The sequence below is a fragment of the Copadichromis virginalis genome, linkage group LG7, assembly GCF_057382275.1.
Source record: "Copadichromis virginalis isolate Kocher_CV1m ecotype Utaka linkage group LG7, C_Virginalis_male_GT1.1, whole genome shotgun sequence".
Lineage (NCBI taxonomy): Eukaryota > Metazoa > Chordata > Actinopteri > Cichliformes > Cichlidae > Copadichromis > Copadichromis virginalis.
The window spans coordinates 35,312,163-35,336,373 of NC_140624.1; the positions used below are offsets into that span (position 1 = coordinate 35,312,163).

The 24,211-nt window shown below is 39.7% G+C and overlaps 1 protein-coding gene across 2 annotated transcripts in view; it reads left to right on the forward strand.

Annotated features, from left to right (window-relative positions):
- The first annotated feature begins 584 nt into the window (after window positions 1-584).
- The window catches only part of cacna1bb (calcium channel, voltage-dependent, N type, alpha 1B subunit, b), a 221,111-nt gene continuing 197,484 nt past the window's right edge, over window positions 585-24,211 (forward strand). For both annotated transcript variants that reach the window (XM_085463201.1, XM_085463200.1), the window contains exons 1-2: window positions 585-690; window positions 5,471-5,610. In XM_085463201.1, the coding sequence (XP_085319327.1) occupies window positions 598-690; window positions 5,471-5,610 (233 nt within the window). In that variant the 5' untranslated portion in view covers window positions 585-597. The remainder of the gene's footprint in view (window positions 691-5,470; window positions 5,611-24,211) is intronic.

Sequence of the window (24,211 nt, forward strand, 5' to 3'; positions counted from 1 at the left end):
AACAGCATTTATCAGTTTGTCCGTGCCCTCTATGGGCTGATATGAACCGGAACCTCTGATATTCCATATGGACAAGATAATAAAATAATCACCGCGTTCACTCTCATTCCTGAAATTTTCAGGATATGTAAAGCAGCTCAGTATTTTTATCCATATCTTTGCTGTTACGATTATCAGCTTCCAATTCCCTTGTGATTCATGGACCCTCAATAGGCACTGACCCTCAGGGCAGTGACCGAGTGAAAATGAATGACAGAATGAAGTGGTCAACCATCTGGAAGGATCATGAGCACATGTATAGGATGCTTTCTTTCCACAAAAGGCCTTCAACCAGAGCTTGATGGAAAATTTATGCTTAGTTGGACAGAATGCATCTAAATTCAAGTTTAGCACAGGGGCATGCAGGATTATTCCTGTGCAACCGCCATGAATCTGCTTCCTTATTCCATTAGAATAGATGAGTTACAAAAATGTGATGTTTATTCATCAGTATAAAGTAGTTTATCAGTGCTAAGAAGGTTTGCAGACATACTGAAATGAAATACATGTGACATCATTTATAACTACTCCTTAACTCTGCACACTCCATTTGAGTACATGATCCTGGCCACAATTATCGCCAACTGCATCGTCTTGGCCCTGGAGCAGCATCTACCTGCCGGTGACAAGACGCCCATGTCAGAGCGCCTGGTAAGTCCATCTCTTTAAGGTCGCATCCCTCACACGTTGATTTTCTGTCCCTTCCCCGGAGGTGCCAGATTTACAAAAATATTGGGCAACACTTTATTTTAAGTGCACACATTTACTAATTGCTAATTATTCGACACTTATTAATCTCCAGTTTACTGCTTATTGGTTTTACGTATTTATGCATGCTCAGTATTGGCCTTTCGTGGCACTACTACAATCCTTATTAACAAATATAAGTCCATTCTTGTGGTAAACATCAAAAGTGATTCCTTCACTTGTATTTGACACTTTAATAACCTCCTTCACACTTTCGAAATTCACCATGGCACACTACTACTGCAGTTAGCAGCTCCTCTTCTTATTGAGAGGCACAGTTTCCAGTCAGATTCAGTGAAAGAACAAATTCACTAAAAGTGGCAATATGTTAAATTGAGGAAAGTAACACCCACAGTGAGATAGTTCTGCAATCATGTGGAAAAAAAGAGAAATTAAATCACGAGTGAGAAACTCAGCAGTTCCCTGTAGCCTTAGGAGGAGCAGTGCAGGTTTGTGGAAACTGAGCTGTATCAGAAAACAGCGATAACCAATGTTTTCAAAATGCAACAGTTAGTCCTTGTTGAAAGACAGAGCAAGAGGGATTGGATTAGAAACAAATACATCAGGGGGACAGCTCGGGCTGAGCAGTTTGGAGAAGGAAGAGGGGCAAGGCTAAGATGGTTTGGATGTGCAGATGAGGGAGAGTGGAAATCAGAGGGTGTTGAAGATGGAGCTGCCAGGCAAGAGGAAAAGAAAAAGACCACAGACGAGGGTCACATATGTAGTGAAGGAGGACAGAGGAGGCAAATGGCCTGCTGTGATGAACCCTAAAGTGAGCATCCCAGAAGGAAAGGCAGAAAAATGCTGAAATAATATATCCTACTGAACATCATAAATGGTTATCAGGTGGTTATTGATTAAGACAAAGCTCTTCATTATGGTCTAATAAATGATCCTGCACAATAAGCTATCAATAAGAGTAAGCAACTAGTTAATTAGCATCTTTCCAAATATTGATCTGCACTTGCTTAATTACTTTTGTTTATTTGGTGTGTTTAGCTGTGACTGGTTGTTTTTCCACCCTTCTTCTTCTTCTTCCTCATCCTATCACAACTCCTGCTGCCATTCTCACATATGCAATTTAAACCAGCATTTGAACTCTGACGGTCACGTCGCACTGCTGACCAGTCAAAAGAGACACGAGAAACAAAAGAGACTGCTGCACAGCGAGGTCAAGTGTGATATATGCCGGGGACAGAAATTGTGCATGCAAAGCTGCATGCTCCAGCACCTTGTTCCTCTTGAGTTTGAGGGTGCTGTGGCCGAAGGGGAATTTAGCCTTAAAAATAGCAAGGCAAAGAGCGCTACGAAGAGCAACAGCTTGATGTGGAAAATGTCAAAGAATTCCTCACATATTCATCCACCTTGCTGCTGTTGATGGTCGTGATGCTAATTCAGCAGCGAAGACGCGCACGAGGAAGTGATTAGAGTGGTTACACAAAGAAGGAAAACAAGCATCCTCTCGCTGCCTCCTCCACCTCGAGGATGTAATGCAACAAGATGCCTTTTAATTAGAACAAGGGATCAGGTTTTTCTTTTGTTGTTGTTTATGAAGCTCTGTCAATAGACCAGCAGGCATGCTGTAAGTGGAAGTGATGATAGAAGCTATTCAGTGAGAGTACATCACATCCATTGCAGGGCTTTAATGCCATGATCCGCAGAGGATTCTTTAGCTGTTTTCAGAAGGCTTTTCTTTATGATTCCCAAAATTCCTCCTGCTATGTATGTAAAGATTTCAATTTCTTTATGTATGATTATTGTCCTTTTATAGGGCACTGGAATTATTATAATTAATAGCCTAGAAGCCACTAATTTGTTCCTCAATTATAAAAAACCCCAACCCATTCTTGTTCCACCACCTCAGTAACTCTCATCCAACATATCTATATCATGTGCTCCCTGTACTCACTCAGGGGGTATAGAAAAGGTCACCCTTCTTATAGTGCACGGGCCTGTCACACTGCTTTTATGTGATTATTTACGTTGGAGGCTGGGTGAGGCTGGGGGTTGGGGGCACTGTCTGTCAGCTTGTAGCATGCTGGGAGCAAGAGAGAGAGATACAAAAAATGGAGGGGGGAGAGAAGGCAAAGTGTAGGCGTGAGATATCCTCTGCTCGTGCCCTGTGCGTCGCTTCAGGCTCTCTGAGATATTAATGGGGAGGCAAAGGCAAAGAGTGTCCTGCCACACAGGCCAGAGCTAGCTCCTTTACTTGCAGCACATCCTAGGGTTAGCTCAACCACGTAGTGCAAATTATTCCACTGTGACCCAGAGCTGCTTGTTTGACATGGTTCGAGAGTAGTGCAGTGCTCACATAAACTGCCCAGTCATACGTGTTGCCATGTGAGTGCAAACATTTGGCCCGTGTCGGAGCACGTTCTCATCCCAGGCGTCCCTTACAGCCATTGTGCAACAGCAGCGTTAGATGCCAGGAGATAATCGCCGTCTCCTAAAGTTCAGTGCTCAGTGTGTGTCCTGTTTGGGAACTTTGTGCTTCCCAGTTTGATTTGCTTTGTTTTCACTTACTGATTCGTTTCCTTTTCCTTCACTTTGTACTTACACTTATTTTGTGAAAGTAGAAGGCTAAACTGCGTGGTGAGGTTTAGGAAAAAGTCATAGTGTTGTGACTTATACAGCCTGCTTTCATCTTAAGAGGGCCGGACCAGTGAAACGGCCCTTTCTGTTCATCTAAAGGAGTTTAACAGTTCACGGTGTTGTAGCATTTAATTCCTGAGATATCTTATGAGAAAAAGGAAGTCCAATGTCAACATTACCTCTTTTCACATGACATTGACATGCTGCCGTATGAAAGAAAGAAATCTTTCAGCATTTCTAGCAAGCTGGTCTTATGTTCGACACCCCTAGTTTAGGTTAATAATACACAGCATTAGTGAAGCATGCTGAAAAATGAAGTGCATTTACGTGTGACATTAAGCTGCTATTTACAAACATGTATAATTGACCAGCTGGATGTGAAACCAGTGTGACTATGGTTATATCCCAGCACGTCATGACCTCGTGTCTGAGAGATTCCAGCAGCTGTGACAGAATGGCAGCATTTGACACCCAGGAAATAAGAATGGGCTGTCACGCCACAGGGCCTCTTAAATGCCTTTCCATGTGCTCCAATGTGTTCTGACCACTGGCCCTATTTGTTGGTCCAACTGACTTTTTGGCCCTGCTATCTCCAATTATTGTAATTGCTCCTGCCTGCCAGTGTGATGCTTCATTTTTGTGTTCCTGTTGTTGCTCTAAGCACCAGTTTGACTGTCCAAATGCTCCAGTGTTTGGCACTTCTAGCTGACACCTTAAAAACCTGGTTGGTTGCTTATATTTTCCCATGACACATGAGCAGGGCATTTGAACAGTCCAACCTCTTTTCTGGTTGGGTCAAGTTCTTCCCTGGAAGTTTCTAATGCCATGCTTGTGCCCAACTAACCTTCAATGACTGTCTATAAAAGACTCACGTAACTTAAAAGTCTTTAATCTGAGGTCTTATACCTGAATTTTTTCTCATGGTTAGCAGGGGGCAGCTCTGTAGATATCTATGGAAAAATGGCTCAGCTGCTCATTACATGATCCATGATCTCAGTAAACACCTTTCTGATGTGGTTGTTGCTTCAATAGCTGGTTGTAAACATATCAGGATGTTTCTTTTTGTAAATGTTCATCACAATAAGAGTAGAGACAAAGAACAAGGCTGTGCTTTCTAGCAGCTTCATAAGTCACAAGTAAAAACTGTATGAGAGTTTCTCAGCGACATCCATCCATCTCTTATGTCTGGCTCCAAATCACCATGCAAACCATTCAATGACATTATAGTGGCTACATCCATCTTTTATATACAGTCTGTGGTTAGGATCTTAAGAAGGTGCCTTTCATTTGCCTTGTATTTTACACAATAAGGGCAAATAAAGCACTCAGACTCCTTTCAGTTGGATCTGATTCTTTATTAGGAACCTCAAATGCTACACGAGTACTTTAAGTGACCTTCTGGTCAGTCCCCACCTCACCTTTTCCTCTTTCTGCCCATCTACCAACATAATCGCAGCAAGATTTCCCTTCCCTATTTTTCTCTTATGTCATACAAGAAATGGCCAAGTGCCTTTGTTGTTGCTGCCCTATCAGGCTAAGTATCTCAAATGCCTCTCTGGTCAGCCTAAGTGGCCATTTCTTAGTGCCAGATACTCTACCTGACCTCTAGTTTTGGTTTTGTTACCTCACTGGTGAGACAGAAAGGCCCTCTATTCCATTTAAAGTGCCCTGTTGCATGGCCTCAGCAGAGGTTGCCCTTTTTTTGGAGTCACGCAGCACTGATGATATTTAATGTGACAATTTTTTGTTTGCACATGTAGTTGTCTGCATTCACTTGAAGCTAATTTTTTTTGTTTGAATGCATTAAATGTGCACGCCTGGGGCGCCATTAATTTACAATACCCCCATACGATCATCCTGCGTTTGTGGATATTTGTTTTCCCAGTATTTACTGTCTTTTCATCCAAAAGAGAGCTTCAATTCCTGCATTTCTGCTCATGCCGGCATAAAAAGTGAAAGAAGTTTTTTCCCTGTCTTTTATTCACCCCCTGCTCTTTGACTTAATGCTTCAGTAAACACTCTCCTACCTCCAACAAAAAGATATTCTTCTGCTGGTCTCATCCCCTCTCTGATTCTCTCTGTCTTTCTGCAGGACGACACAGAGCCCTACTTTATTGGAATATTCTGTTTTGAGGCCGCCATTAAGATCATCGCCCTGGGCTTCGCATTTCACAAAGGCTCCTACCTCCGCAATGGCTGGAATGTAATGGACTTCGTGGTCGTCCTCACGGGGTGAGTTCCTCGCCCGCTGGGTGTCAGCTGGAGATGGAAACATTGCAGTAAGAGTGGTTTCTTTTGTGCATATCTGTGAGCGCCCTGAGAGGGAGTGTAGTGGAATCACCTCCTTCCAGTTAGATCATGTGCCCACAAGCATGTCTGTTATTCAACGAGTAACCCGAGCCTGTGAAAGAAGTGAAAGGAGTGTGATGTGAGCATTTGCTGGTTTTAGCCTTTGTCCTTGAGTTCAACACTGTTCCTGGGCAACACCATACAGACGCCATGTCCTCGCAGAGCGGCTTCCATCTTTGTTTCTAACAATTTGAGGTTGCCTTCTTTTGATGCGGGGCTGACATACCACCTTAGGCTGTACAATATTCAATATTCTGCATGTTTCACATTTTATATAAGTTTCAGATGTAATTGCATGTCTGCACTGGAAGTTGTTAGCTAAGTGGGGCGCTCTGTGACACATGCTTTTATTGTTGAAAGCTTTTCTTCCTCTTTTGAGCAGCTCTTGGTGGCTTCTCGGCAGGGAAGCCATTGAGGCTCTAGGCCTTTGCAGGGATGTAATAGCCTGTGTTTCTTATCATCAGAGGGGAGCCATGAAGAGTCAGTGACAGGGAACACGGTCAAGCCAATAGTACTGAGTAGTTACTGCTAGGATTTCAAAGCTTAGGGCAGTACAGTACTCCCTTTTGATGATGTAAGAAGTCCTTACAGTGTAATACAGGAAGAGGGTGTAAGGATATTAATACGTTTCTAAGTTGGTGTTGTTTTTACTGTGGTCAGATACAAGAGTTTAGTCTTCAGGTTTACATGTCAGTCATTACCTCTATTTCTTCAAAAGACATGAATCATAAAGTGCTTCTGAGCTGCTTACACATGGAAGCCACCTTTAATATGTCAAAGCTTGTCTTTAAGGGTGAAATGTTGTCTTTATGGGACAAAGAGTCTGTCTTATACAGTATATATAAAGTAAAGTATACAGTATTTATGTGTTTTTGGGGTTTTTTGTGAGTGTTTCTTGGGGCGGGGGCATTGTTATAATAAGGCAGATTAGTGTGATCAGTGTTGGGCAAGTTACTTTGAAAAAGTAATTAATTATAGTTACTAGTCACTTCTTCAGAGAAGTAACTGAGTTACAATATTCTAAAAGTAATTAATTACTAGGAAAAGTAACTATTGCGTTACTTTAAAAAAAATGTTTAACCCTCTGGGGTCCAGGGTATAATTGGCCATTTTACTACTTTTGAGTTCCCCTCTACATTTCAGCTTTAAAAACTATTTACTTTGCCTTGTTTGGCATCATCCTTTTCAGCACAACCTCACGTGTTTGAATTTACAGTTATGTTTTCATTTTGACATAGTGCATTAACACAACTGATCTAAAATCAGAAAACATAAAATCCGAGTAAAAAAAAGTTATATTTTTACTGTAACAACCACAAACATGTTTAATGAATCATACTTCATAACTTTAAATGCAAATATAAATTGTCAATTTTAAAATCATATGTATAAGTTTTGCAAACAACAAAGTTATTTGCAGCCATTTACCTTTTACCCTTTTTAATAACCATTTCAAACTATTTGTATAACAATCAGCTGTTCTGCATCAATAAGATGCCACAAATTATTTGTGCCACTCCAAAAAAATAATTTCTGTTCACTATAAAGGAGAACATCACAGCCTGATACCTGCAGGTCTGACAGCAGCAGGTGTATCACTCCTGTTCTCTACCTGGAGACAGCAGTCGCCTCATTGTTCTGACACACAACACAAAACTATCCACAACACTACACACTAACTACACAAGACAACACATTAACTACACAACACTACACACTAACTACACAAGACAACACATTAACTACACACTACAAACACGCTAAACCTAACAAATATCTCACATCTCAAAACTCTCTCTCTCTCTCTCTCCCCCCTCCTCTCTCTCTCTCTCTCTCTCTCTCTCTCTCTCTCCCCCCTCCTCTCTCTCTCTCCCCCCCCTCCTCTCTCTCTCTCTCTCTCATCATCATCACTCCTAAAACTTCCCCGTCTTCCTAAACAACCAAATGTCATGTTGCCATATCATTTTTTGATTGGTCGACATGGTGCATTTCTCCACCAACACGAAAGGGCGTTTTTTTTTTGTTTTGTTTTTTTTGCTCATAAGCAGAGAGTGCTTGCTGCGCTGTCCTTAGACAGTAAATGTGACGAAACTATTCAGGAAAAAATGCTGCGTATATATTGTTTATCATGACTCTGGTTTTGCGTGGCCTATCAACACAAGTTAAAAACTATATCACCTTGTTGCTTTGTCATCTTGAAGTGGTCATGTGATTGACTTACCACGACTACTTTATTCTTCCTCAGTCAAACAGCAGCACTCGTGCGATTGTTTTGCCCCCTTAGCTCCAGGTGTTGTGCCAAAAAGTGATCGTCTGCAAGAAAGTGATTGCCACCCATGGGACCGCGCGCAGCTGCTCAAAGCTGTAGCGTCCAGATTACTTACAGCTACTTCCGTGCAACTGATACTGTAAACTGAAGACAGCTTCAACCGTCTGTTTGTTGAAAAATAGTAACGGGACCCCACCACATTTTCTTGTTAGTAATGGTAACGGCGTTGTAACGATAGGAATAGTAATTAGTTAGATTACTCGTTAGTGAAAAAAAGTAACGCCGTTACTTGTAACGCCGTTATTCCCATCACTGAGTGTGAATAATGCAAAGCTGCTCAAACAGAGTTCATGAGTAAAATGTGTTTTGGAGCTGGAAATGAACAGAACAGATCGACTTGAATTAATGTCCTAACCAACTTCCTGTTTATAGAGCACAATAAAAACCCACAAACTGGCACAATGTAAACAATCGTGTGCCTTGTGGTTAGAGCCACTCAGTGCCAGAACATTTAGTGTTTTTATGAAACGCATTTTAAAAAGTTTAACATTTTGCTGTAATTATTCCACCTAAAAGCGAGTAGGACACAATCTTTCATTAGGGGATTTGGTAATGCAGTAAGAAGTGTATTTCTACCATAAGGACACAGATATTTATCCGAACACTGGAGTCCTCTGAGATAACATTGTTATGGTCCTGGCTCTGTTACCCAGTGATTTAGAGGTTGTTGTTTTTTTGGTAAATGTATATAAATCTGTTATTCTTGGTTTTCCTTGAGTTTATATTCATGTATCTTTTTGCTTAGTGCATTAATTCTGTTCTGTCCCTGTTGTGTCAAGTCTCCTTCAGTTTGGTTTCCTGTTTTCCTGGTAGTCCGTGTCCCATGTGTTTAGTGTACTGTTTTACTTTCCCCAGTCTTGTTTTAATCTGAGTTTCAGGTGTGTTCCCACTCCCACATTTGGACCTGTTTCCATACTTCATTAGCCTGTATTCCCCAGTGTAGATTGCTCCTTGTTTCCAGTGTTCCCCTTGAGACTTTTGTTTCAACGACTGGTCTGGTAATGAACAGCTCACTTTAAGTTCACCTGTACCTGCCTCTATGCATCTGCACTTGTGTCCTCAACTCAACATGAAATCATAGCCTAACAAACATGTTACCCAGAGCTTGGAAAACCCCATCAATGTTGATATTGAAATGCATATGAAAGATAGATGTAGCCACTGTGACTCCACCCATTATTCTGTAAAGTGCCCATCAGTTTTTTTTAGCATTGTCGCCATTGCAAGCCAGAACTGACTGTGTTAGGATGTTACAGTGGAGTTTTAGGGTCATGGATTGCAAACCTGGAAAGACTCAGATGTCAGTAATGTACAGATAAAATATAAGAAGGTGAACTATGAAAATAGGAGCACAGATTTCTTTGATGGGCTTTTAAGTACAAATCACACAACAAGCCTTTTTTTGCCAGGTAAAGACAATGGAAATGCTCTCAAATGCATACATTTAAGACAAAATGCAATTTAAAAGGCAGATTTATGGAAAAACTGAATACACACGTTTGTCATGAAGGTGTAAATGAGTTGTGAATGTTTTAAACAAGTTGGACATTTTAATGTGGAAACTGTGGGGAATGACTCACTTCTGGAACCAGCCTCATGTGGCCATTGGAGAAATTGCAGTTTTTCAAATATGATATTGATCCATGTTGACTGGGTTACTAGTGACTCCCAGGAGGGAACAAATATTTGATTTTTGTCAGGTTAGAGTATCAATACAATGTCCCCAACCAGCAGTCATACAATATTAGAAACGTGCTGATAAATGCCTGTTTTGCTTTAATAAATGCATGCCCAGAGAGATGATGTCCGGCATTCGTACTCTATGAGCTTTTGATTGGACTCCGGTGATAGCTAATGGCTTTTTCAAAATGTCAATAAAGGGAATAAATTGAGCTGGATTTTAAATGGAAACCAGAACAGGGCTGTAAGTGTTGACAGGTGACAATAAAAACACAACAGCTGGAATCAATGCAGGTAAGGGAGGCTCAAATGACAGATTCGGTTCATGCGTCTCAGAACAGTTATTCTTTTTCAGTCATGTCATGCCATAAAGAGCACATTTCAGACCTTCTTTTGCCTTCTCTTGGCATAGAATCAGGAAAATAGTTAGAATCTATGATTACATTTATTCTCTCCCTGCTGTACTTGTTGAGGCAAAGAGTTTCTGTTAGAAGATCAGAGCATACAGAGGCATGTCGACTGACGTCTTCTGTTTTTTAGCAGGTCTCAATGTCATTGGCCACGATATTTAATAATCAGAGTCTCTCAGACTCAGAGCACAACATGTGTTTTTAAAGGTATCCTGCGGTGTAGTTTAAAGTTACTTTCATTGCTATTTATTAATTATTGACATTTGCAAACCTGTTATGATTGACGCTGAAGAACTGTCTGGTCATCTGGTCATTTTTCACCTGGGAAACATAATTTCCAACCTACAGTGTAAGATAGGTCAGGTGGTTATAACCTGTCCTCAGACTGATCTTATGTGTCCTTATGTATGTTTTTGTTTGTTTGTTTTTTAAGTTCTAAATAGTATAGGGAAATGAGTGATTGCTCAAGACTGTTGAAAAGTACTGCATGTTAGCCATGGTTGACTGTAAAACATTACAATAGCTTTAACTTCAGAGACAGTTGATGGGATCCTTAACTATCTGCATCTGAAAATGGCAGTGGTGATCACACTTTTGCATTGTGTTTTGGTCTTTATGCTTAATAAGCCATAAAGAAGTATGTTTTTTATGCATTTTAAACTTTTATGCACTGATTTCAATCAATAGCTTTTTGTTTACAGTGTATCAAAACCAGCTTTTTATTTGAAGGGCTTTTCTTTGCTCCAGAAACTAAAGCTAGAGAAATGGCTCTTCAGGTTTGTCTACCCGTTGCTGACACAGCTGGATACAAATTAGCCATTATGTTGTGATGTGTGTGTCTCCGTTTGGTTGCCAAGCAACCTCAGTAGATAATGTGCTTCGATGTAATCGGGGGTTTCTGTGTGTGTGTGTGTGTGTGCGAGCTTGTGTGTGACACGCTGTTTGTTTTCTGCTCGACACGCCCCTGTGGGACCGGGGTTGGGTTGAGGCGGGGGTGGGGCGGGATGAAGGTGTTCGAACTGAGCCCACATCAATCTGAAACCAATCAGATCACCTCTGGATGGATCACTGGGTCACAGGAGGAGGAATCGGATGAATGATCCTAATGGCAAATGATAGAAGGCTAACCACATGTCCTCAGACATTCACCCCTCTTAGATGAATTTAAGAGGATTAAGTGGATTTTACTGCTCACCTGGGTGTTAAAAAGCCTCTGCTTCACTCTGTGTTGTCAATATAGGGAAGAATTAGTGATCATAATAATACACTCATAAAAATTCCCTGTTAATCAACTAAAAAAACAAAAATCCCTGTTCTACATTTTTGTATGGGCGTATATTATATCAGTTTATTAAGATAAGTCTTAATATTAACTACTTATGTGGGGGTTTTTTCAAGTAAAATAATCAACTTTATTTCAGTCAGAATCAAATGAAGAGCCGCAAGACGCTCCCAGCTTAGACCAGAGTGGGGCTCAGTGACAAGACACCTGACACTGATTAGGTCAGCTGAGCCGTCATCTGATGTAGGCTTGCTTGAGATCATGTGATCTGATCATCAGGTTATCAGTTTGTAGCTTAACTTTAGTTGCAGACCTATGTGAACTGATACTGTGCATAATTTTTTTTCTTTTTTGTTACTTTTACATAACTTTAACAAGTCTCCAACTTCTATTTTGATTTAAAAAACAAACAAACAAACAAACAAACAAACAAACAAACAAACAAAAGAAACTATTGAACTTCTTACTTTTCCACATGGTCATCCACAGTCGGGTGCCTCCCACCTGACTAAAATAGCACTATTTTGTGCAATGAATTTGTGATCTTTGTGCCTTTTAAAATGGTTGCTTCAAAAACAGGGACCAGGTCTTTGACCACTCGCAGCAACTTTGGTCTGCCAAGACAATGATAAAATAGTAATAAGACAAAGTCAGTTACCTGTTCTACGTACACAGAATTTCACATTAACTTCTCACATTCACAAATCCCGCCAAAACCTCGTATGTTTGAAACAGGAAGTCTTCCATAAATGTAGTTTCTGCAGGACATATGGGAATACAATCAGTTGATTCAAATCTCCTTTAGCAAAGAGATAAATCGCAGATGGCTTACGCTTCTAGGCGCAGGCTTAATAGTTATGCTCCTTGGTCTAGTTTCAAATGAACTCCAGAATAGTTTGTTTATAGTAGGAAAGGTGTAAATTCTCCAGGTTATCCACTGGGCCAGAACACATCTTCTTCCTGTGTTTGCTTTTGTTGTTCCCGCTGCAGGCACATCTCACCAATAAGCAGATTAAACATTGTCACATGGTATATAGTGATGCATGGTATTCAGTTTTTTCCAGTGTGAAAGGAAACCAAACCATGAGAAAAAGCTACAAGTTTACAAAGTCATCAAGTGATTGAGACAAGAGCAAATGAACTATACATGTGAAAATGCCCTGAGTGTGACGGTAGAGAGACTGATTGTTTGGAAGCAGACTGCCTCCCACCAGGCGACATGCAGTCATTTTCTGATTTAAAGCAGGTGCCATGAGGTTGAAGGTGTGACATGTTCAACCTCTTGGTGACCAGTTGGTCACCACAATTACTTGCAGTTGGTCTCTGACAGCAAATTATTTCCAGCTGTATGGAGGTTACCATCCTACTTTTACTATAGTGTAACCAAGCCATTAGAAAATTATTCTGACATGCGGCTGGAAGATGAAGCTAATATCAAAATCTAGGAAAAAGGAAACCTTTAATACGTCTCTCCCACATGATGAGACCTATGCTTTTTGAATTATTTGTCCAGTAAATTATCAGAAAACTGAAAAAATTATGAAAACATGTGAGAGTATGCAAAATAAATCCAAACCTCAAACCAATCAAAATACTAATATCAAATCAAATCAAATCTAGCTACTAAGAAAAAAAAATGTATTGTGAATTTGTAAGTGCATATATTACCTTAAACTGGTGGTTTTAATATCCCTGATTTAAACGTGTTGCATTTACATCCACTGAAATTTATTTTTGAAGAGTATCTCGGTGATGAAACGATAATAAAATGAAAGCAGTTTGTGTAGCAAGAGTTTAAAAAAAAGAAAAATCAATCAAAAACAAACGTAATGCTCCTTCAGTTGGATGTTAGTGGCAGCTGCATAAATGATTGATAAAACATGTATATTAAAAATGCCAGGCAATCAGTCAAAAGCGACTGGTTGTAGTTTCTATTGATCTCCTTGGGCTGAAGTCTAATGTAGGATGTATTCTGACAGGATGTGGCTGTGGCTGTACTGCAGGATATGGAGAAATAAGTAATTCTGTTTTCCCTGGAATTAAAATATTTTCAGTCATGCTCTGTTAATCATCTTATGTCATCAATAAGTCAATAGCTTATTTTCCCACTTTCCCACTATGCTGGGAATCAGTGTTTGTTGTCTGCCAGTTGTACAGTTCCAGTGCTTCGTCCTCAGGCTAATTATGTTGATACAGCCATCCAATCCTAATGAGAGGGTCTAAATGATAGTGTAGCTGAAGGCAGTGGCAGACCTTTAATCTGTCCTGATCAGGCATTAGGAGCTCCTAATAAGAGAATAAATCTGCCTGTGTTGCCACAGGCTTAATCAATATAACACTGAGCTAGCTTGCTCAGGAACACGGAGCCCTGATGAGGAGCCAGACACGGACACTCACATGCTGAGCACAGCAGCGTCCATGACATAAAGACAAAGGTTGGGAAGCCTGCTCTGCTTAGAAAAACACTTTCTTTTCTGGAGTGTTTGCCATTATAAAGTGAGAATTATAAAAACACAGATAAAATCTTCACCACATTCATTCTTAATCTCATATTATATCAATGCAATTTAACCCTCAGGTGACCAAGCTGCTAGGGACTAAAATGACATAGTTGAGTCATGTATGATGTCATCATATCTTTCACAGGAATACTTTTGTACAAACATAAATCGCAGGCCGCTGACATACTGGATGCTGGTATGCATGTCAGTGCTGCATGTCCACAACAGCACCATCTATCATCTGATTGTTTTTGGTGGAGATGAGCTGCTCCACCCTGTGACTGTACTGGCAGGACAATGCCTTGATCAGAGGCAGCTACAATCAGTGATGTTGCACAACTGCAGGGCACTCATCCAGGAACGGAGAGCAAATCCTCAACAACGGATTTGGACACTTGTGCTGTTGATGCAGAGACGGGTGGCAGCTTGTGTCACGCCCAGAGGAGGCCCTACCTCATATTTAACATGCTGTATGCACATATATTACAGTACTGGGTCTATAAAATAGATTTAATGCCTAATTTTGCATTTCATTTGTTGAATAGTACATTTGGTGTGGATTGTGTGTTCTCCCTGTGCCTGCATAGGTCCCTGACAAAACTGAACACAGGTGTGCGTGTGAGCGTGAAGCCTGTGATAGATCGGAGACCTGTCCAGCATGTACTGTGCCTGTTGTCCTATGACAGCTGGGAAGGACTTGGATAAGTGGAGGAAAATAGATGGAAAGGACAAATTTTGCAGTCAACACTAAAAATCAACCCTTCTGATACAGTACAGCCTGCTACTTTCAATCTATTAGTAATTGTTTACTAGAAAACATAAATTAAAATAAAATCAAAGGCTGTAATTTAAAATAAAACAAACATGCACGCATTTATCACAACCTTCCATTATCTTCGCTACACCAATGGGCCAGCTACTGTAAAAACTACGGAAAGTTGTAGGAGAAGTAGATTATGGTTGTGAGGCTGTGAGAAGACTGTGAGATGAGCGTAGGATCCAGTGTGTTAGTGTTACATCTGTTATTTCATATTCATGAAGATGGCTACACTGTAAAAGTTGAATAAGCAAATATTTGAGGGAAAACAGCAGAAAAGTTTTTGAGCAAACTCGCGATAGCGGTTTGCATGTTTGCCAGGAAAACAAAGTCCACTTTGCATATTTACAGATGTTAGTTTGCAGAAATGACGTTGTGTGTAATGGCATTCGAAATCTTTCCCCAGTTTGACAAACTAAGACAATAAATTAAAGAAACAACCACTTTATATATGTTTATGTACTTCCCTGCTTGAATAGATAAAGATGTGTGCAACTTTTCATTAATGAAATACATACTTGTAAAGTATTAGGTAGATAGGTACTATAGATAACTTCTGCAACAAAAGTAAGAAATAGAGCAGATTTATGTAGAAGAAACTAATTTGTGAAGTTAACACAACTTAACATTTGTGTTAGAGGACTTACAAAACTATGTGTTGTGCACAGGAATTCTGCAGTCATTGGATTGGTGGTTGTGGCTTCTTTTACATTTAGAATTTATGAAGTGATGACAGAGTTAATTTGCAGCAAGGCCATACAAATACTCAGATGTAAGGTTCACAAATTAAAACATACACCAAAAAAAAAAAAAATCCACACAAAGGAGAAACACATAGTAAATATGGAATAATACAAAAACAGGTGAAATTAAAGGCCTTGGCTCCTGGGTAATCCAGCAGACCTGGTATGCTTTGCGTTTAGATCTCTGTCCTTTGTCCAAATTGGGGGCACGCCCTTTTTGATAACCAGTCACTGTTATTGACTAAAGCCTCCCATGGCCTTTTAGTGCCTGTGTGGACACTATGGCAACCACGGCCTAAGGCTCTGAGAACAATAATCCCACTGTGATGTCCAGAGAGACAATGCCAGACCAGTTGTTTTCATTTATTTATCTGAATGTTTGATTCACGGTTGCCCCCCCCCACACACACACACACGCCCCCAGCAGTAAGTGGTTGGGGCGAGAGTCGGAGCTTGTGTCGACTTCAAAGTTGCGATATCCTTTCATGTGCTTCTCAGGCAACGGGCTAACACAATGGGAGGCTTCAAAGTATAGCAGCAGAGACTACAGAAGACAGGTCACTTTAGCTTATGCCCCGCAACCAACAGCATGAATAAATGTTACCTTTGAACAGCAGCCAAAGTGCTGCTGTCTGATCTTGTAGGTCTTTCAGTCATGGACTTGTTGAAGTTACACGTGCGCTTTGTATGGACTGTTTTGTGTCTTTGTGCTTGTTTTTCATACACCTGCTGTGTTTTACTTGCAGCTGTGGGCTCAGGTTAAGTCCAGGGTTAAATAGTGTTTGTCTGATTTGGCTTCTCATATCTCATGTCACCTGAAACATGTTCGTATTCATTCATTCATTCATTCATTCATAACTTTGAAAACCCAGCACGTCTGGGTGTGACCACCAAGCTACACAGCAGAAATGTTGACTGCATGAGAGTGAGTTTGCTTCCTTATAACCTCATGTGCAGCCCTGAAGTCAAGGCTTCAATCTAAAGGTGACCCTGCTTTTACCATCTGGGCCCCTCAACTTTTCAGAGACCTGCCTGAAGAAATACTGCCTCCAAACTCGGTGGCGTCCTTCAAATCACTTGTTAAAGCACATTTTTCTGAGCCTGCTTTTATGTAATATATCATTTCATCTTTTTTAAATGTTATTTTAAGAGTGTCATATTTCGGTCTTCTTGCACATTTTAAAAATGTTTTTCCTCGCAATGTTGGGTTAACTTTTCTTTTGTTTCGGGCGTGTCTGGCTTTATGTTTGAATTTAGTAATTAGCTTCTGTCACCAGTAGGTAGAAACTGCTGATGGCTTCTGTATAGTAAGGATATATTATTATTATTACCTGATTTTTCATCTAGTCCAATCCTCAGGTCAAAATGTTAATTCGACACATAATCAAGTATTCACATTTTCCTTTAACCTTATAGTAAATCTTTGATGGTGGAAGTTATAAACTATAACTGTGAAGGATGCATGTGCCACCATGACATCATTTAATATTAAGTAAACACCATCCCAGTATTACCAGGCTTTGTCCATGAACGTGCTGCTTTTTAAAAACAAGCATTGTGTTGTATTGCTCATGATGCATGATTGGCTCTACCTCGCTAGGGAGCGATGTAAAGCTTGTTTTTCTTTGCTTATCCAAGTATGTGGTTAACATGGTCTACTGGAACAAGTCACATGGGTCAAGTCGCGAGTGGGGCTTCATGTTTGAAACACTTTGGAAGGGATTTTTGGACTGCGTTACAGCTGGTTCCCAGGTGGTCTCCTTCACTCCTTTCTCAAACCATCTGTCTATTTGGTCCTTCTTCGAGATGATGACGTTAATATTCACATTTCGTAACGGGAGTGTCGTGATTTTGGCTGTGACAAAAAACATGTCTGAGTTAGCGTTTAGCTCAAAGCATAATGACGTCCATGTACAGTGGACACAGTAAATTGTTTACAGACTCAATTATTAGCGTGCTCCCACTTTGGATTTTTTCCTTGCTTTTATGGACCCTTATGTCAATATAATCAGACTGACAGATGTGGTCAGGGACCTGGGCAGCTGCGAGCTTGAACTGGTTTTCGTGTATATAGTGTGTGGTGGCCTGTCTGTTCTTTTAGTGCCTTCTAGCCAGTTAGTGATCTCTTCAGTGAGTGCTCTGCTGAACACTGCATGTTCTCAGGGGCTGGCTGAGTGCTGTTGATGCCATGTTGTAGCAGGCTGTTTCCAGCCCTGCACTGTCTGTTGGTGGCCACATAAGAGCTCCGAGCAGCGGGAGGGAACGCTGCTGGCTTTTTCCTCTTCCCACTCACGTTCACATGGATGTGGTCAGGAATACAAAGTGAAATGGAGCTGAAACTAATAATGCTTTCATTATTGATTAAACTGTGTGTATTTATTCGATCCACCCCTTGATCACGCAGTCTATGTTAGTAAAGTAGGGAAAATAGCCAGGGTCATTTCATGAGAAAACAGTGAGTGCATACAAAATTGTATCTTCATGCTATGAATGTTTTCTGTCTTACAGGCCCAAAAAATACTTTTACTTCCATCATTTCTGAGACCTTATAGGTACAGGAGATAGCTGTGTGAAATTTCAGATTGCAGCTCTTTTCAGATTGCAGCTTGATTTTAGTTTTTTTTTTTTTTTTTTCAGAAAACAGAATCTCAAATTTTTCAAATATGACTTTGTTGGAAAATTATTTTGGCACAGAAGGAATCTTGAAGAGAAGCTAAATCTGGTATCAAAACCTAGGTGAAAAGGAGACCTTTCAGATGCTATAATAGCCACATATCCCACACGGTGACCCTTTTAACCTTAAAAAGTACATTTTGTTTTTCTCCAGGGAATTATGAAAAGACTGCTTTTTGCTACTCTACTTCATGGGTATCAAAAGGTGCAGCTGTGCTTCTGAAATTATGTCCCATGACACTAATGCTCAAGTTTTGTTGTAGGCAAGATAGTGACACTTGGAGTGGGTGTAAAATTATTTTGGCTGCAGTTTACAAAGGGCTTAAATGTGCTTTTTGACCCTGAAAATGTCATGTGTTTTTGTCTTCTGTGCTTGCTATGGTATAATTGCTCAAAACTGCTGGAAAAATAGTGCAAAGTTTTGATTCACCTTTGTGTAGGTCTATAACATTGAAAAATGAATGTTTCATTGTATAAAGGTACATTTTGGATGCCTTCACTAAAGTAAAAGAAAAATCAGCAGAATCCAAGGGCGTCAGATGGGAACTTTTTCATATTTGCTGGATTTTAACTCTAAATCTCATAGGTCAGTGTCTTTAAATTGCTTGTTTTGTGCAATCAATGACTCAGTCCCAGAAATTCAGACTATCATTCCGATGCACCAGGATGAGTCAATAAAAAGATTATATGGTCAGTTAAAGGAAAGACAACCATGAAAAAAGAGCAAACGACTTAAAAAGGCTTTCCTGCAGTATTTTACAAACTGCTCATATTGTGCAATAGATTATGTGAAATTGTTGTTAAAATTATAAATTAAATATAAACATTATATATGTCTGTATGTGAAGAAGTATCTACTTTCAGCTACTTTCATCTCATCCACACTCTTTCTGCAATTTCTCTGTTGCTATTTTCTGGCGCATGAAGGTTGTCTACCTCATGAATAAGCTATGATTGGTTTGGTTGTAATTCTAGCTGTTGTCGACTGCAACACCAGGCTGATTTGGTTATTCTTTTCTCAATCAATGTCATTCATATCTGTTTGTTTCCAACTTTAAATCCACCCAAACAATCAGCAGATTATTGTCTAAGTTTCCTCCTGAGCTAAAGTCAGTCTGCAAAGCACAAGATAGTGTGATCCCCACCTCCTCCTCCTCTTCCTCCTCTCTACGAGCGTAAATTACTACAACGCCTCTAAACTCCAAATAGTTCCCAGTGGGTAGGCTTGCATCTTGCATGTAGCTCGCTGGCACTCGCTGGCAGATGTGCATTAAGAAACGTCATTGCTGAATCACACTGCAGTCATGCAGACTTAATTTTCCTGCATGAAACAACAGCTTTCTACTCTTAATTTTGTGTTTCTTCTGTATTGAATTCATGCTTTACAACTTAATAGTGTCAGTGGTTAGTATACCATTAGGCTGTTTTTCAGTGTTCCTGTGTTTATCTCTCAAGGTTTTGTCACAGGTCTCACACTCTTTGCACCACACGATTGTGGGCATGTGGTCCCTACAGGAGTCTCAGTCCTGGTGTTGAGAAAGTATAAAATTTGTCTTAGCCAAAATCATCGTAAGTGAACTCTGGAGTACTCTGAATACTCAGTATTGTTAGCTGAATCTGAACACATCCACAATAATTCGAGCATAAAAACAAAAAAATTAAAGTAAGAATCATAACAGAGTGAGCTGTCAGTATGAAGAAAACAATCTTTTTTTTAACTTAAACTGAAAAATACATTATTCTGTACAATTAGTAGCTTGCTATTCATGTTTTCTCACAGGTAGCAGTATTTAAACCAGCCAGTGGCATTAATTAATACCACTTTGTAGAAAAGCTGCTGAGGTGGACAAATTTATGCAACGAGTGGCCTTTGGCACGTGGACGTTGTGTGAGAATAATCTTATGAGTCCACAGTTGTCAAAACAACAGTAAAAGTAAAAAGTCTCATGGATGCAGCCATTCTCCTCATGACTTTGCATGTCTGTGTTTCTCTTTCTTTCTTTAAAAAAAATGTATTAACAAAGAGTGGGACATTATAGCATTTTAAAGTAAATTAGTTTTATTAAAATGGAATTTCTTTAAAATTATTAATCTTGGTGGCCAAAAAAAAACTATTAGAAGAACCGACAAACAGCTACAGGTGATCTGAGTTTATGGTCACTGGATGAGGATGTCACACTTGCATGTTTGGACAACTCACTTGACAAATTAATTAATAAGAGCTCACAATAACCAGCAGCCACCCCCCGTTCATAAATATTTATGAGAAGAGAAATACAGTAAAGCCAAGGTGACTCAGAATAACAAACACTGTAGATGTTTGAAAAAAAAAAAATCCAGCCTGCATCTACGGCTTTGCTATCGCACCTATTTATGTCTGACTGAAATGGCTGCTAGCAAGATGGCTACACATGCAGTAGCTCAAACAATTATCTCAATGACTCTCATGTGGTCAGTGGCTGGCAAGGTGCACCACCAGCTGTAACACATAACATAGAGTAGAAAGGCACGGCTCATGATATGGATGCTTTTGAAGAAAAACATGACATCACTTGACTCAGTGAGGGGTTGGTAAGCCCAGAGACGCACACCATAACAGGAATTAATCACAGATTTGTCGTTCTAACTGATGTGCATGACGAGTGAAGCACACACAAGCACTCATGCATATCTAGACACATGAAAACCCATATGATCAAAGTAAATCCTCTCTATTTTTACACACCAGCACTCAGGCACATACACTCACACGTATGCATGCATGAGTCTGTTGGCTTGGCTGACAAAGTTCCAGTGAAGCATGGCGGAAAGTGATGCCTGTCATTTCCTGTAGGCAGAGGAAGTGCACGACTTCACCACTGATGTGGCAGACTGGCAGGTTTCCTTCTTCACACACGATTCAGCCCGGAGTTAAATGCAAACAACGTGTTGTTGTCTGGCAAACATCGGTAATTTTGCAGGTGCTCCAGCCAAATTAGTCAAAAGTGAAAGTGACAAGTATGAGGATGTTTTCTTTCCCTCCTAAAATGACTCCGGATGCCAAAAAAAATCTTCCAAGACATTCACCTAGGGGCTTTTCTTTTGCTTTTTAAAATATTTTTTGATTTAGTTTAATGCATGAAATTAAAAATAAGGATTAAAAAGCACATCACAGCTTCCCATAATAGTGTATTCAGAGATCCTGCTTCCTTCAGGAAATAGTCCTGCCAGGAACAGCCCAAAGGAGATGAGAGAACATGCAGAAAAGTAGCAAATCCTCGTATTTTAGAGCCTGATATTAGATATGGTGTTTTATCCATGGCAGAAAAGCAGCTTGAGGCCAGACTACAGAAGCTGCAGTGACATGTCAGAGGGAGAGATTAGGATTTTTCCATTTTAAATAGAAGTGTAGATTTTAGGGGTATTGGTGGGAATACAGTCCCCCACATATTTAGGCATGCATTTGTTCACCAAAAATAAAAACATGAAAGAATCAGAGAAAAAATAAAACTGTCAGCTATGAGTTGTAACCACATAATCTGAGCCAGAAGAAAATCAGGTGGTTGTCCTTTTTTTGCTTATAAAATTTGAAACCCAAGTAAGTTGTGAACCAAATTATTTAGAACTGAATGTTTTATTAGTTGCTAATTAATCTTAGGATTACATTGTCTGTCTTTGTGGCTTTCAGTCTGCCTCAACAACATATCTACATGATTCTTAGAAATGTTCCTGAAACACACATTGATGCACGTATGACATGCTTTGAATACTTTGTATGTGTGGAGACTAAACAAGGGCAAAAGCGAGATCAGAAAAGTTGAGAATGACAATGCCTAAAGGCTTCACTGCATTATATTTCTGTATATCTTGTTTCATTTTTATGTTTCCCTCTGCATAAATACAAAAAATAGCCACCACAAACTGCATAAGAATTCACTAGAATCTTAAAATAAAGTGTCTCTACAACCATTACAGGGCATGTTTGATATGCTACGTGCAGAGCCAGAGATATGTTGCATGTGCACGCTGCAGCTGCTTGAACTAGCGTGCAAGTTTCACTCCATTACTTCATTTTCTGATTAAATTATAGAGCCCTGGGTTGTCCAACACTTAAAAAATTACATTTTCCGCTGCTCATTTCCTCTCTGCATTTGGTCATAATTTGGTAAGTTTCATTATTACCAACTGATGATGGTCTATGTCCACAAAATAACCAGATCACACAGAGACTTTTCTGCAGAGCAGCAGTAATGTTACAGAACGATGTAAATATAATGCAGTTTACTAACATAACCATAATATTATATCAAATATACTGTCATTTTTCATATTACCTTGTAAAATCTTTTTAGAGGATAAATGTAGCATTGTTTGCAATGCTGCTGTGATGGGTAGTTGGTTTTATATTCTCATATTACTACTTGTTGTGCAATCTAGGTTTTTTGCCTGAATGTTTTCCATGTAGTTATTATTCTTAGTTCAGTCTTTAGGATCCCGCATCTCTCTTATCGATTCTTCTGTGACCTAGATTCTGTTTTTGGACTATTACTGTCTATTAAGCATCTCTATTTTGTTCATAGTCTTTGAGTCTTTTTGTTCTTAGTTTATTGCTTTCTGGCTCTTTGTCATTTTGTAGTTACATTAATGCTTGTATATAGTCCCCAGGTTCCTTAATTGGTTGTGTTTGTCTTTGAGTGTAGTGTTTATAGCTTCTGCAGCATACACTTTTCCTGTATCTTGTCAAGTCTTTGTCTGATTGTTTGATTTCTTCCTGTTTTATTTTGATAGTCCTTTGTCTTTTGTGTATTACGTTTCACTTCTTGTATCATTGTCTTGATTAGTTTCAGCTGTGCTCTGTTCCTGAGCCATTTCTCAATCCCTTGAATAGTCCTCATCGTGCCTGTGAATATTTAGAGCTTGTATTAACATTTATTGGAGTGTCTGTTACCTTCCTTTGGAGTCTATAGACTTTGTTCTTCCCTGTTTGTTTATAGTTTTAGTTTTTCCCTGTGGATTTTGTACCTTTGGGATTTCACCTTAACAAAATTTAAAAGTTTGCTTTGCTCAGTTAATCTGCCTACATTTGTTTCTCCAAAACATGACACTGTTATGTAGTGATAGATTAGAGAAATCCCTGTGCAATGAAGCAGGGAAATCTTTGAGATTGTTAAAGACAGCAAGCTGAGAGCGTAAGCAACAGTATTTCAACACCATTTGCATCCTGTTGTGTTAACATAAATGAGGCTGCTTCAACGAAATGCGCAACAAACTAATTCATGAGATAAAATGTTCTGGGAAAAGTGTGCTGTGTTTATCGTGATAACTTATTGTGTTCCTGCCAATAAACCAGCGGATCCTTAGAACAAATGTATCACTGAGCTATCTTTGGATACAGTGGTGTCAGCAATTTCAGTGTGCATACTGTGGATTACACTAACCTGGCTGTCAAAAAGTTCCCAACATAACAACATAGTGCCAAAACACCACTATTGAACTTGTTATCCTGAGTAATGCATTATTTGAAAAATTATACAGACATAACAGAAGAACATAGGATGCTACTACTGTTCTAGCCCAACCAAATTTTGTTTGTAGGTACAGTAAAAGCTAAGGTGTGAGCTCACTACATAAACAACAAATCAACACACTGGAACTTGTGGTGGCGTGTTTGTGCCCACAAGAGTCTAATCTCTCGGGACCTCTGTGAAACTGAGATTGTCCCGTGTGTGTAATGGGAACAGCACTGTTAGTTTGGCATCAACAGCTGTCTTCTGAATGGCTGAATGTGGTTGTGAGTGGTATAAAGAGCATAATGAAAGAAAACAAGGAGACTTTATGACCAAAAAGTTATTTTTAATTTTAATTAAGTTAAATGACAGTGATTCTCTAGCAATAAATTACACGAGCCCAAAAAATTGAATCGCGAGGTCTATACCGAACAACAAAACCAAGCCGAGCTTTAAGTGTCCTCTTGTGGTCCTCCAGCAGGGTGAGGCTCAGATTTCGCCTTGGAGGCAGGGTTAGCTAGGATCACACGCAGACCTTTAAATTCTCAAGCCTGCAGTCAGCA